The sequence below is a fragment of the Primulina huaijiensis genome, chromosome 13 (assembly GCF_012295235.1).
Source record: "Primulina huaijiensis isolate GDHJ02 chromosome 13, ASM1229523v2, whole genome shotgun sequence".
In the NCBI taxonomy this organism is placed as follows: Eukaryota; Viridiplantae; Streptophyta; class Magnoliopsida; order Lamiales; family Gesneriaceae; genus Primulina; species Primulina huaijiensis.
In genome coordinates, this window is record NC_133318.1 from 16,602,302 (window position 1) to 16,616,736 (window position 14,435).

Consider the following 14,435-nt stretch of genomic DNA (forward strand, 5'->3'; position numbering starts at 1 on the left):
ATATATGTTTTTAACTGTTGCAAATCAATATATATATGTTTTTAACTGTTGCAAATCAATCAACTCACCAGATCAAACAAACTTACTGTATGAGGGTGGCTAGAGTTTAAAGGGAAGCTTCTAATATTAAAGATCAATGCCCCAAAGTCAAATTTACAGCTACATTGCTAATATCATCAAACTTGACACAACTAGCAAAATGCAAAAATCAAAGGAGTCCAAATCCGAGTCCATATGCTCCCCGTCACGTAACACTTCCCAATTCATTCACATACCTTTAAATTAAAGTGCTAATACTTGAGACAAAATGCGAAACACCATCCAGCCATCAAACGAGAAAATTTTTTTCTTTAAGCTTCACACCTGGAATTACTTTCTACGGGTTGCAATTTCTTGGCAGGTAAATGCACGGAAAACTTACCTGATAGACACAAAAACGCCGTTCATCCGGCAGGGGAACATCTGGCCTATATAATTAACAGATGCATTAATTTAGTACAAAGTTGAGTAAATTTTGAACTTTTTTAACAGTGCACTGTGATAATATTAGAAAAATGCTAAGGTGGTCTTTTTGACACAGAATAAATTTATTTGAGAGTGCAACAAGAAAACCATAACACAAGATAGATTTGGACCTTATATACAAGTGTCACTGGTACACAGGTCGCGTGTAAATCACAAGTTGAGTTATAAATGTTTCAGGTAAAATCCGACACCTATATTTCAATGATAGAAGAATCGAAAATCTATGATGCCTTTTATATGGACTCAGAATACAATCAGGAAGAAGTTACATAATTCTGTTGGAGAATGCAAATTTACAGTTCTAAACAAATAACGTCCATTATTTTCACATTTATTATATATTCCAAACATAAAAATAATGCATAATTAATCAAAAAGTTATAGGCTAAAGAATCTAAATATAGTTCGTATACTGAATATTCGGATGTTTCAATTCCAATATTTTGATGCCGAGTAAAACGAAAGATTATGTAACCTTTTCCTTTAACTATTGCACATGGTGATGTAAAAAAACATGTCTACAGGGAAGAATTAAATCAATTAAAAACTAATAGAAGCTGAAAATCTATGTTTCCACTACCAAGAAATCAATCATGTCGTGATGAACAAATAATAATGTTGACGCAGGTAAAATAAGTGACAACAGAGTAAGGTTCAATAAAACATAAATATCACCTTTATTCCATGGTATGGAGCACCAAAATCCATCCACTCATACTTGGCACCATCAATAGAAGTATCCTCGGCACTTCTCGGATCCACACAAACACTTTTTCTTTCCTTTATCCCCTTTTTCGGATGGAACCAGTCCATAATCATAAGTTAGCTCTTGCATTGGAGGAATATGTCGGATGGCAAAGAATGCAACATGGAGATATGAGTCATTGTTTCGTTCACGTAAAACTGGCTGCCAGAACACATTTGGCAAACAGCTATGGTTCATGAAACGAGCTACATTTCCGCAATCCTTTCCACTTATAACCAGCGGGAATGGGGCCTTATTATAACCAGCAGAACTGTCTCGTATAAGCTCTAATGGCTCAAAGTAGCGTGTGGAATCAAAGATATAACTATTATCATTTTCACTTCCAAAATCACTGGTATCACTGATTACATCCCCAGCATATTCACAAATAAAAGCTCCCACGCGAATAGGATCCCAAGACCTCAGTCCCCAACCACTGTTCTTTGTTTTGAAAACCTCAAGATGAAATTTAATACCAGCTTGAGACATTCGACTCCGGCAGGTTGGAGGACAGGCACAAGTCGGTCCACACTCATATATCAAAGATTTGTTAGTTAGAAGAACCCCGGTTGAAGAATACGGAAGAAGGCCCTCGTTTCTACGATTACAAGGGCAGTTGGTATCACCTGGCTGGCATCCACCCAAGCAATGGCAACCAGAAAAAGGTTTAGATGTCAAAAAAGGCTTGGAGTATCTCAGAGTAGAAATATACGAGAAATGGCCCGGGCCCTTTTCATTATCAACGTCATTCACAAGAGTGACAGGCTGACTCTCGGCACCCGAAGTCAGATCTGGAAGAATCACACCCTCAGGCCTAGTAAATCCATCCTTCCACTGCTGAATTGACTTCCACACAGAATAAGCTTCTGGCTGCCCCGGAACTCTGACCAACTTATATTTGAAAACATTGCATCCTGACTTGTTTTTTTCCGCCCATGACTCCCGAATCTTGTACAGACCATCATAGATATAGATCTTGCCGGTTGACAGAGAATCTTTTATACCCCTTATAACCCTTACATCATTGGCACGATGTAAACTCTTTTCAAGAGCCAAATTTCCCCTTTCAAGCTTCTGATCAAACATTTGCCCGTCTGGCCTCTGCACTCCACCCTGACCACTGTAAATCAACACATCTACGCCATCCCCCTCATCATCATATCCCCCAGATGAAACTATACTGACAGCGACAGGCTCTTCATCTATGGTAACTCTAACGCTCAAATAATCTATTCCAGCCATACTTTGGGAATGTAGACCAGCAATGCAGAGTTCCATTCTGAAAAAGAATATATCGCCAACTTCAATTCCAGGTACATGCCCAATCCTCTTAGTGCTGTTTGTTCGAATCCCTTTCGTCATCAAAAATTTGCCTGCCTTCAGGTCAGGACGTCTAGCAATCGCTGTTGCCAAGTCACTCGCTTCTTCGAGCTGAGTAAGCTTTCTCCTTAGTAAACTAAAAACCAGGAGTATGGTTCTAACAGTCTCCATGTCACCATTAGATCTTCTAAAGTCATCAAACTCACGAAGGTTAAATGGTGTCAAAAAGCTATTAACTAGAGATTCCACATCAAAGCCATCACTGTTCCTGGCCCCTCTCCTCCTCGCCCTGCCACTTCTCAACTCTGAGTTGCTGCCATTCTCTGCATCATTGGCATGTGCACTGGATCCACTAGGATATTGGTCATTCTGTGAGTCATTATACTCATCATCCACCACAACAACATATTTCTGAGCATTGAAGGACCTCTTAGGCTTCCCACGCCGGCCTTGGGCTCGGGGTGTTGGGCTCATATATGAATTAAGTGGAACAGGAGCTGGTATAGGGCCATCAGAACCTAAATTATCTTGGTATTGGGCAGCAGAAGGAGTTTGTTGAGAACTATTGGGAATCAGAAAAGGGTAAAATGGTCGGACTCCAGGTGGAAATGGGCCTGAGGGTGGAAAACAAGAAAAGGGTGCTGGGTGGACTGAACCTGAAGACACATTGGGTGTGTTAGGGAAAATTGGGACGAGGCACTGCAATGGCCTCACATCCAACACCCTGGTTTTATCAATTGACAAAGGAAGAGAATTTGGCTCCGAACCAAAACCTTGCTCCATCGATTCAGAATGCAGAACTCCCTATATAATAGCGCTAACCCTAAAATTTTAACTTAAACTGCGCGCACTGAAATCCACAGAAACTTCTCGATGAACTGTCAAAATGCACAAAACGAAAAAACCTAATCTTTTTCAACTGAGAAATATTAGTCATTAAATGGTCAAAAACCAAACTAATCACTTCATATTTCCAGGAAAAAACATAGTGCAGCGCTTGTACGAATCTGCCTCCTGCAACATGCAAAAGGATGTAATCATTTATTGGAATGAAAATTTCAATAAAAATCAAATCTTGGTGGAAAAGGAACAGTGAATCACTAAGTAGCCTAAACCCCCAAAAGAACAACCCGTCGCACAGTACACATGCAAAATTCGAGAACCCAATTGAGAAACGAAGGAAAAAACAAAAAATTTCAGTCCCAACATCTCTCAAGGGGTCCAAGAAACCTCAAAAACAGTAGAGTACACTGTGAAGAACACAAAGCAAAACACTAAATCGTAAAATATAAGAAATCTGAAACAAAAACCAAGTTCATTCATTGTACTTCTTCCACTTCATGGTCGAACGAACAGTTCTTGACATAAAAATAAATTACCCCTGTGGTTTACGCTTGAGACCGATTGAGTTCTGAGCGAGGGTTTTAATTTCAGCGCATCAGCTGCATTTTGTAATATTTCTCATCGATAACAGCGTACACTTGGAAAGTCATCATATAATATGCACTTCAGATTTTCATTTTTGGTATCCATTTTGTATTAACTGATATTTTCTATTTATACAGAGTCAATTTGTTACAATTTGTTAAACCAAATTTTGAACACTTCTCGCCGATATACTGTCTTTGTGGTGGTGATGTGCCGGCGACAAAGCGTTGACTTATATAGTGTTATATCAGTGTTTATGTGAAAAAATGATTGAAAGTGTATGGTTAAGCTCATAAGCTCTAAATATTTGTTTGGTAAAATTTTCCTTACAATATAAGTCTTTGGGGATTTAGTACGAAATAAATCGGGTTTATATATAGTTAACAAATCAAACGATAATATATAAGTGCAGAATTTCAAAATGAGATGACATGTATAAGTAATAACGTGTTGTCACTAAATATCTTGTTAAGTGAAATACAGTGACAGTTCAGGGATCTGAAGTGAATATCAAGGGTCAAAGATGACACCCACCAACATCCGTTGTAGCACTTTTTCTCACGTACTCAAGTAGGATCCATATGACAATCGATCATTTATTAGCCAGGGTGAACTCGCATTTCAGACTGAAATCACGTTGTTCAGATTAGCTATATAACAGGGGGGTTTAAACTTCTTGTTCATTGAACTTGAATTTTCGACCGAAGCCACGTTGTGGACTCACATTTTCGGCCCGAAGCCGCTTATCCAGTGGACTGGTAATCCGGAACATAGACCATTGTCCGGAGCTCCATTCATTTAGTCATTCATTCATTCAATCAGTAATAGTCGACTCGTAGCCATTCAGAAATCAATAAATCCAGATATTCAAAATGAGACACAATATGACAAATGAAATGAGAAATACATTATATGATGCAATATATATGAATAAATTGGTTGTTTGTGAAGCTTTAGTGTAAATTACATGCCGAATACCACTTGATGGTTGAAATCTCACGATAGAGAAACCTCGTATGGATAGCTTATTTTTTTTGTCTTGGTGTCAATCTTAAACGAAGATAATTTCTTATAAATATAATTTGAGTTATTTTACATTGATTAGGATCAATGTTATGTGTTGCAACCTTTAAGAAATAATTTGTGTGCAAAACTTCTAGAGAGTAGTTTTGAATAAAGCTTTAAAAATTCTTAATAATTCAAAGAAATGTCCAAAAATTATGAAACTTCACCAAGTGTTGCAATTATGTCAAAAATTGATTGAAAAATGTAAAATTTGGCTTCTGGTGCGCATGTGGCTGCTTTGGTGGCCACACACGACTCGATTTTTCATACTTGTGTATTTCAAGACGATCTACAACTTTTATGTTTAATAATTTTCGAAATTCATAACCGATTGATAATGGGTTTTGAAAAACTAGAATGATTGTCAAGCTCATTTCGGACGACCAAAAATAATATTTCTGACGATTGTTGGGATGATCGGTTGGCATATTTTTTAACTGGAAGACATTTCGAACAATTTTATTTAAAACTGAACTGAAAATCTTTCAAATGAAGGAGAAAAAATAGATGTAAATAGCTACCTCAAATAAAAGTTTCTGAAAATTTTCCAGAAACTGTTCTTCATGGATCTTGATTTTCTGAACAAAATCGACACTACCTATACATAATGTTTCTTGATGGATGAGGATCGTTATATAAATTTTTCGGAATTTTTTATGACATTGTACTATTTTTCACTATTTTTAATACTTTATTCTTCTTCGAACCAACTATTTTTCTCTAAAAACCTATGAATTTCAGAAGATTTTATGATGAAATTTATCACGTGAGGCCTATTTATATGCAAATTGAGATGAAGTGAGTTGCAACTTCTAGACAAATGTTGGCCTAACTTAATGACACATATTCATCATTAAATTTATTTATTAATAGAAAATTTTAATTAATTAATATTTTATATTTTTATTTAATATATATTGTTTTTAATTTTTTTTATTTATTTATGTTATATTATTTTAGAAGCATATTTTATATGTTTGTTGTGTTCAATATAAAATTTTATTATTATTATTTAAAAGCATTTTTATTTTATGTTATATTATTTTAAAAACATATTTTATACGTTTGTAGTGTTCAATATAAATTTTATTTGTAGGATAATAAAATTCATTTCATTATNATTATTTTAGAAGCATATTTTATATGTTTGTTGTGTTCAATATAAAATTTTATTATTATTATTTAAAAGCATTTTTATTTATTTCATTATAATCGTTTTGGACATTAAGTAGATTAATATATAGGACAAATTATTTATACATATGTCAAATCTTTTGCTAGACTAAATAGTTTTTTTTATTTATTATTGTAGTTCAAATTCATTATTTAAATTTTGACTAAACACATCAAAAAAATTTTAGGATGTTACAATAATTAACCAAACTCAGAAGAAACAAACATATCATGACTATGACATCCAATTATTTGTGGTGACTACTCACTAAAGATAATTTTCTAGACTATTCGAACTCAATTAAATAATTTTATATATATATAGGTTCATGAACAATGTTTTACAATGCATCGCTACCACGCCACCGCATCACTCCCCCACAACTTGATCTCCCATAGTAAAAATACATACATATAACTTCGAATCAAACGGGATCAGTGTCCACTTTACTATCTAAATGTAATACACAAATTTTGTAAACGATAGATATAGATATATTGTTCACTTTTAATGGCATTTTGTGGTTCATCAATCTGTATATATAGAATATAAATTCTATTCTATAATGTTTATATAAGGTTGTGAGACAAGTCATTTATGATTTTCTTCTTTTTTCTTCTTTCACGTGTCTATTTTTTAAATTTTCAGGGTATTTTCGTTACATAATTTTTATGATTTTTAAAAAATTTTAAAATTTTGTGAAGTCCATGGATTTTTATAAAATAGATAATAAGATATCTTGATAGATTCTTGTGTATTTGATTAGAGAGATTTTTACAATACATTGAAGTGTACATCTGAAGTGGATGGATACAAGGCAGACTCGGTGGCGTTAAGGAAGATTGTTTCCGTTCTTCAACGGCAGAATGGTCGTTTCCTTAAAGCAAAGATCACTCTCTGGTAAATAAATGGCACTTTGCATCATCACGCACACAACACAAATACAGGTTTCTTCCTTCATTAATCTGGCCTGGACTATGATCTACAGCCTGCAGGTATGTTTTCAAGTGATCGTCTTTAATTTTTCCAACTGGATCTTCTCTTCTTACCGGATCATTCATCGCCTTCTGGTTCTTTATAGGTAAAATGCGCAAGAGTTTGTAGGTTCTATACTGCATATTCTAAGGATATGTGCCAGATGTTTTTTGTCTTATGGACTTTGATTCAAAAAATTTGGATTCTTTAATGGTCGTATTTGAGACCTGATTGATATACTGATCTCTCTTATCATTTCTTGACTTGGTTATTTGAATTCTTATTTTATGTCTTCTTTTTTTTTTTTCCCCAATTGGGTAGTATTTTTACACTCATATGTATAGTTGGGTTCCATTCGACCTTATCCATATGTTTGGCTCACACTTTTGGGGCGTTGACTTTCACATCTAGAAGTATATGTTGTCTCTTTGGATTTGTTTTGTTTGTCCTCTATTGATAGATTCACCTCCGCGTTGGGGGTTACATTTGCAGTTAATTTATGTCTAGTTTCTTTTAGGCTTACATTGCTTGTGTGAAATCCTAAAATTCTAAAAACATCTCATGAAAAAAAATATTATCTCCCATTCTTTCTCATTTTTTCCAAATCTTGAGCACAAACACTTGTCCGTACGTGTTTTAATATGTATATGCGTTCAAGATTTGAAAACACGAGGGATTAATAGTATGAAGTTTTTCGACAATTTTGGGATAAGGATTCAGGATTTTTATTTTATATATATGCCAAGTTTCTTGTCAAATATATCTATCTACTAAGTATATATGTGTGTCTGTATGGATATGTATTCATGTTTCAAAACAATGCATCAATTAAAAACAAAGGATTCGGTTGCTTCAAGTTGCATAACTTATCAGCCAAAGAAAGCTAAAAGGCCTTTTCAGTGATGAGGGAGTTAGTTATTTTGTTTAAACCTTTTTCTGTTTATGAAAACATACAAGCTATCAGAAAATACAACTGAATTTGATAATATTTCATCACCATTTCATGGCATACATGATAAGGATTCGAACTTTATTTCAAGCTTAAATAGGGGGCTGATAATCGAAAGTAGTGAGGAAGAGATGGACCCGAGTCGCACTTCCTATGCTACCCTACTTTTCATGATTATTGGATTCTGCGTAGCTTGTCAGTGTTGTTCTAGTGGAATCGATGTAAAACAGACCGCATCGTTGTTCATAAACGCATCTGAAAAGTCACTTCGACAAATACCTCGTACCATGTTTGGTATATCATTTGAGGTTAGTTTTATAATGTTTGTTCAGCGTGTGTCCTTTGGTCTGTTCTGTCAAAACACTAGAATTTTTTTGCAGGAGATCAATCATGCTGGGACTGGAGGACTGTGGGGAGAGCTAGTCAATAACCGAGGCTCGTCCGAATTTTCTTTAATTTCCAAAATGTTCGTAATTTTCTTCCTGCTAATATTTTCGAACTATGAATTCTCACCGCTTTAATATATATATGCACTCAGGTTTCGAGGCCGGAGGCCAGAATACTCCATCAAACTTTAATCCTTGGACGATCCTTGGGAATGAGTCGTTGTTACATGTTTCAACAGACCGTTCATCCTGCTTCGACAGAAATAAGGTTGCACTTCGAATGGAGGTTTTGTGCGACATTAGTGGTGACAATATTTGTCCAGCACAAGGAGTTGGCTTATATAATCCTGGATTCTGGGGAATGGTAAGAATATTTTTTCCTTGAGTTATTAGTGTTTCCATTCGAAGAACGAGTGTTTTCCATTATATCAAAAAATATAGCTGATGTTAACAATGAAATTGAGATCGTTTAGATCATATAACAGCTTTTTCATTATTTTCATTTTTTGCTGATATATCTGCATTATACGTATCTATCTTCTGGAACGATGCGAAGGATCACTGCATTTCTTGTTTGATCTAAATAAAATGATTCTGTATTTGTGAATGAATTGCTGGTTCCTATTTTCTTGCAGAATATAGAAGAAGGAAAGACATATAAAGTGACCCTATATATTAGTTCATCGCGACCAATTGAAATATCTGTATCATTTATCGGTTCAAAAGGACAACAGATATTAGCCACGGGAAATATAAAGTATGCATCTGTTGTAGTACCTTTTGTGTAGATTTTAAGCAATTTTAAGAAATTAATTGATGCTTTCATGTCACAAATTTGTAAATATTTGTTCTTAACTGATGAATCAGCGCTGGTAATGTCACAAACTGGACAAAAAAGGAGATCTCCTTAGTAGCACAGGGAACAGATCGTAACTCAAGATTGCAGTTTACGACAAGAAAAAAGGGTATTATATGGTTTGATCAAGTGTCAGCTATGCCTTTAAGCACACATAAGGTATGAGACTTTTAGCCAAAAAACATGTTAATATCTAAATAGTAACCGGTTTCATATGTTTGAATTTAGATGTTCTGCTTATGGTACCGAAGTAATGGCCTCATGCAAAGTTTTGTCCACTCAGAAATTGTTCGCATATTTGGTCACAGACATTCTTTTGCATGAAGATTTCTATATTTTTTGTCCTTGAAATTGTTTGATAGTAGGAAAAAAATTGCAGTTTGTGTGACTGAGATCTTTAATGAAACTCATGGTGTAGGGACATGGATTCCGAGCCGATCTTTTCAACATGCTTGTGGACTTGAAGCCAGGTTTTATCAGATTTCCAGGTATTTCAGTAGCATATTTGCCTTACATTGCTCCATCCTAAATTATCCAATGTGAGCACTCTTCAGTGCTATATTTAGTATCTGCTATTGTGGCTGGAGAACCAACAGCTCTATCACGGGGTTGTTCTTTGGCCCTTCTGGTAATTTAAGTATATGCAGTTATCTGCTTGGTACCCGTAAATGTGCATGTATATGCATTAAAATTTCGATGCCGCGTATTGTTAATTTTAACATCTTTAGCAACATTAGCTTGTGTGTATCTTTTTCCCTTAACTAAGCATTCATTTGACTTGTCTCTTTTTAGGGGGTTCCTTTGTCGAAGGAGAATGGCTAGCCAATGCATTTCGATGGAAAGAAACTATCGGACCATGGGAAGAGAGACCGGGGCATTTTGGAGATGTTTGGCAGTATTGGACTGATGATGGGCTCGGTTTTTTTGAGTATCTCCAGGTAATATGTAGTATTAGTTAGCATGCTTTTAACAACTTCTTTCGAATTTCAATCATATCTCACATGCATACCCTTATTCATATTCTGTAGCTCGCAGAAGATTTAGGTGCACTACCGGTTTGGGTGTTCAATAATGGTACTGACCAAATACACCTCAGTGATTATGTGTTCGGTTTTCGAATATTTCTGTTACTTATGCTCTTTCTTTTCTTTCCATAGGAATCAGTCTTAATGATCAAGTTGACACTTCCCTCATTTTACCTTTTGTGCAAGTATGTTTTTTTATAATTCTGTCTTTATATAATTATAAATTAAAAAATTTGAACTTGGTCTGAATCATCAAGATTTTTATTTTTAAATTATTGATTTTGCGAACTTGAATGCCGTTGCAGGACATTCTGGATGCTATTGAATTTGCTCGAGGAGACTCCAAGTCTAAGTGGGGTTCTGTTCGAGTTGCAATGGGACACACAGAGCCGTTTGATTTACGATACGTCGCTGTTGGAAATCAAGATTGTGGAAGCAAGAATTATCGAGGTATACATCTGTTTGTAGAGTAAAATAATTTCAGTTTTGACATGCTATTTTCTTATGCTATAAACTATAAGATCTGCAATTACTTACTGTATTGTTACACAAGTTCAGGAAATTACAATAAGTTCTACAACGCGATAAAACGAATCTACCCAGATATCAAGATTATCTCGAACTGTGATGGCTCAAATCAGCAGCTGGATCACCCTGCAGATTTGTACGATTTTCATGTACGAATCTCGAATTTGATGTATAAATCCTTGCGTAATAATGGCAGAAATGTCTTCTTTCATAGTATTCTTGTATCATGTGTTTAGGTGTACACGAATGCGAATACTATGTTTTCGATGGCTCACAACTTTGATCACACCTCACGTCGTGGCCCAAAGGTGTTTGGCAAATTGTTCATTTACTTATTTTTGTTTGGAGAAATGCCTAAATATTTCATCTGATAAATTATTTATCAGGCTTTTGTGAGTGAGTACGCAGTGACTGGAAATGATGCAGGAAGGGGAAGTCTTTTAAAGGCACTTGCTGAGGCTGGTTTTCTTATTGGGCTAGAGACAAATAGGTACTAAATTTGAAATTTGAAGCCCCTTTAGCAGCAATTCACTGTCACGTGTTTGTTGGGTCGTCGTATCACCGGGATTGTGAAATCATAAAACACGAGTTTTCTCCAACACATCGAGCGTTAACTGAAAGCAAGTTGCCTTTGCCGTTGCCGAAATCACATGTAATATAGTGCACATAGTTCAGCTAAAGTCTGTAACTTGCTCGAAGTTTTCTTTCTTGTCCCATTGACTCACAACTCACAGTCTTCTTTCTTTAAGAAGGTAGGATGGTGCCAACTCTATAAGTTGATGGTAGCATGAGGCTGGCTGTAACATCATTTGTCACATTCCTATGGGTGTGAAAGAGAGGTGTCTCAAATCTAAAATTCGGTTATTTTTAATCATTGTTTAAAATTAAATATCCGATAGTCCACATGAGTTTGCAGAAAATTAAATGGTTCAAACTCTTATTCCACATTGAATGGACACGAGAAATTACTGATTTTATTGCTTCATTGTAGCGACGTCGTTGAAATGGCAAGCAATGCACCTTTGTTTGTTAACGCCAATGATTGGAGGTATGTTTCATATAAACCCTTTACGCAGAACGCGTGGTTTTCCTCTGCATATTAGTTTTCTTGAACGAACCACACGATACTGTGTTGTTTCAGTTTCAATCCAGATGCTATAGTATTTGATTCTTCAGAGGCATATGGAACTCCTAGTTATTGGATGCAACATTTCTTCAAAGAATCAAATGGTGCCATTCTACTTGATTCCAAACTGCAAGCCGACCCATCAACCTCTATAGTCACATCTGCTATTTCTTGGAATGATTCAGACAAAAACAAAAGTTATGTGAGGATAAAGGTATGAATATTTTCTTGAAATTGCATTGGTTCTTGAAAAGTCTTTGCAAGAAACTGCGAATCATATGATAATATTTTGTCACACTCTGAGCCCATAAGGCAGAAGTCTAGAAAATCCGTTCAAAAAGATTTATCGCACGTTTGAATTGAGTACATGTTGATAGTATAAACAAGTGGGGTCTCTCAATATCTTGTCACCCTCGGAGGCTTTGGATTCGAATCTAGATGATGCTAGACAAAGAAAAATGTGTTTGTTGTTATCAACTATTTGACACGTACTCTTATTTTGTGAAAACAATTATCTCGGATTAACTATGCTCACAACCGATTCATAAATTGTTACTCATTGTGAAATATAACATATATTCGCGATTTTAATAGAAATATGGCATGATTTTTGGGTTATGTTATGAATGGAAGAAGTCTCTTGTGCAGGTTGTGAACTTAGGTAGCAACAAATTGCCTCTCAAGATTTCAGTTAATGGGGTGGGAAAGAATTCATTTGAATCAAAAGGGTCCCAAATGACCATTTTGACATCCACCAATGTGAAGGATGAAAATTCTTTCAGTGAGCCTAAAAAGGTATATCTATCGACTATTTTGTGTCTATGTTTTTTTTTTTAATAAAACAATTTAGTGATTAATGTTTTTTTTTACCAAAAAGTAATTAATGTTAAGTGAACTCGTATGTGGTAACAATGCATATATGATCACCAAAATTTATAAATCATAAGCCCCGCAGAAAATTTATAGAGTGTTTAGAAATCGAACCAAACTGTAAAACCAACTAGATCGCATAGTTTGGATCGGTTTTTAGTCAATCATGGTTTGTATTAATTTTTTAAAATCTTTTAACTCGATTGCATTAATGTGAATTAGTGTTATTTTCTTCGATATAAAATATTTTATTTGATGTTTAGTTTGTATTATATTACTCGTGAGATTTTTAAACAGTCCAATGATATTTCAAAAAAATAAAAAATAAAAAAAATAAACAGTCCAATGACATTAAAAATCTACTTATTGCATATTTTAGCTCAAATAAACACTAAAAGTTTAGTTTTTTTTTTTAAGTTACAAAATTTTGTAACCTTCATAAGTATTTTAATTTATAGTATTTTAGTTATATTCATTCGAGTCTATAATCAAATATATGTTAACTCAACTTTTATCAAGTATCATTTGTTACCTTTTTCAAAATTAATATATAAAGCTTTAATTTACTCTGAAACGCAAAATATAAATTAACAATTTAACTCAGACCAAATCTAACCCAACCAAAATTAACGATGTCATTTGATTTGAAATTTTGTAAACCAAATAAACGATGATTTTTTTCTCAATTTTTATCTAAACCCGAATCTAATAATAGTTAAACACTCTTAGGAATTTTCAACATACTCCCTCGTCTCATACATAAAGATTTCATTATTTTTTTCATTCATCTCAAATGTATATATAATATAATGTCTATTTTTAATATTATTTTATCTTTTTTTTTTTTATCAGTGTACTCATATTCATTAAATATATTAGCTATTTCTCAGTAAGTTTTTATTTCTATATATTGTTACCATAAATAAGGAAAGATAAATGGAAAAAAAAATTTGTTGATTTTGTTTTTCCAATAATTTTTTAAATGTGTATGAAAATACTAATAAAACCATATACATTGGATGGATGAGGTAAGTATTTAGTTGGTTCAAACCATAATTGAATTAATAATTGAAATATTATCAGCTCTTTGATATGTATTATTGTTTATGCAGGTGGTACCAATTACAATTCCACTTAAAAATGTTGGCAACAATATGAATGTCGTTTTGCCTCCATATTCTTTAACTTCAATGGACTTGTTGAAAAAACCAATTTCTATCTATCTTGTAGGATCCGATGCTGCTGAAAATACTATGTAATTTATGTATTAATAATGAGANTAAGTAAAACATATTTAGAAAAAATCTCAAATTAAAGAAAACATTGTAATATATATACACAAATCAATTGTGATTATCTCAATGTCCACGGCTTAGGTGATATTCATTTATTGTATATAATGAAACATATCAAAATTGTATGTATAATATATGAGTGTCATTTTAGAAATTAGATATTAACGA

The 14,435-nt window shown here is 34.1% G+C and overlaps 2 protein-coding genes across 5 annotated transcripts; one reads left to right on the top strand and one right to left on the bottom strand.

The window, feature by feature from the left end:
* Window positions 1-105: 105 nt before the first annotated feature.
* LOC140991411 (histone-lysine N-methyltransferase, H3 lysine-9 specific SUVH1-like) lies at window positions 106-4,125 on the bottom strand. Of its 4 annotated transcripts, XM_073461354.1 has the most exons (4): window positions 3,970-4,124; window positions 3,555-3,604; window positions 1,201-3,468; window positions 106-467 (listed from the first exon to the last, which is right to left on the bottom strand). In XM_073461354.1, the coding sequence occupies exon 3, from the start codon at window positions 3,371-3,373 to the stop codon at window positions 1,253-1,255; it is 2,121 nt and encodes a 706-aa protein (XP_073317455.1). In that variant the 5' UTR covers window positions 3,374-3,468; window positions 3,555-3,604; window positions 3,970-4,124; the 3' UTR covers window positions 106-467; window positions 1,201-1,252. The 4 variants fall into 4 exon arrangements, with proteins under 4 accessions (XP_073317455.1, XP_073317456.1, XP_073317457.1 ...); XM_073461355.1 differs by having other exon boundaries at window positions 106-421; window positions 1,201-3,604; window positions 3,970-4,125; XM_073461356.1 differs by having other exon boundaries at window positions 106-462; window positions 1,201-3,604; window positions 3,970-4,125.
* A 2,815-nt stretch (window positions 4,126-6,940) lies between these two features.
* On the top strand, window positions 6,941-14,253 carry LOC140991384 (alpha-L-arabinofuranosidase 1-like). Its single transcript, XM_073461309.1, has 18 exons — window positions 6,941-7,338; window positions 8,273-8,489; window positions 8,562-8,616; window positions 8,720-8,931; window positions 9,203-9,324; window positions 9,435-9,582; window positions 9,842-9,911; window positions 10,216-10,361; window positions 10,452-10,497; window positions 10,581-10,633; window positions 10,754-10,898; window positions 11,007-11,125; window positions 11,213-11,284; window positions 11,363-11,466; window positions 11,968-12,024; window positions 12,118-12,316; window positions 12,751-12,897; window positions 14,085-14,253. The coding sequence occupies exons 1-18, from the start codon at window positions 7,166-7,168 to the stop codon at window positions 14,229-14,231; spliced, it is 2,232 nt and encodes a 743-aa protein (XP_073317410.1). The 5' UTR covers window positions 6,941-7,165; the 3' UTR covers window positions 14,232-14,253.
* Window positions 14,254-14,435: the final 182 nt, after the last annotated feature.

What these genes read in the sequence shown, in the direction of transcription:
- LOC140991384 (XM_073461309.1), top strand. Translation starts at nt 7,166, where the DNA reads ATGGCACTTTGCATCATCACGCACACAACACAAATACAGGTTTCTTCC. An exon ending in ATCCTGGATTCTGGGGAATG is followed by an intron (nt 8,932 to 9,202) that starts GTAAGAATATTT and finishes ATTTTCTTGCAG; the next exon opens with AATATAGAAGAAGGAAAGAC. An exon ending in ATTGGGCTAGAGACAAATAG is followed by an intron (nt 11,467 to 11,967) that starts GTACTAAATTTG and finishes GCTTCATTGTAG; the next exon opens with CGACGTCGTTGAAATGGCAA.
- LOC140991411 (XM_073461355.1), bottom strand. Translation starts at nt 3,373, where the DNA reads ATGGAGCAAGGTTTTGGTTCGGAGCCAAATTCTCTTCCTTTGTCAATT.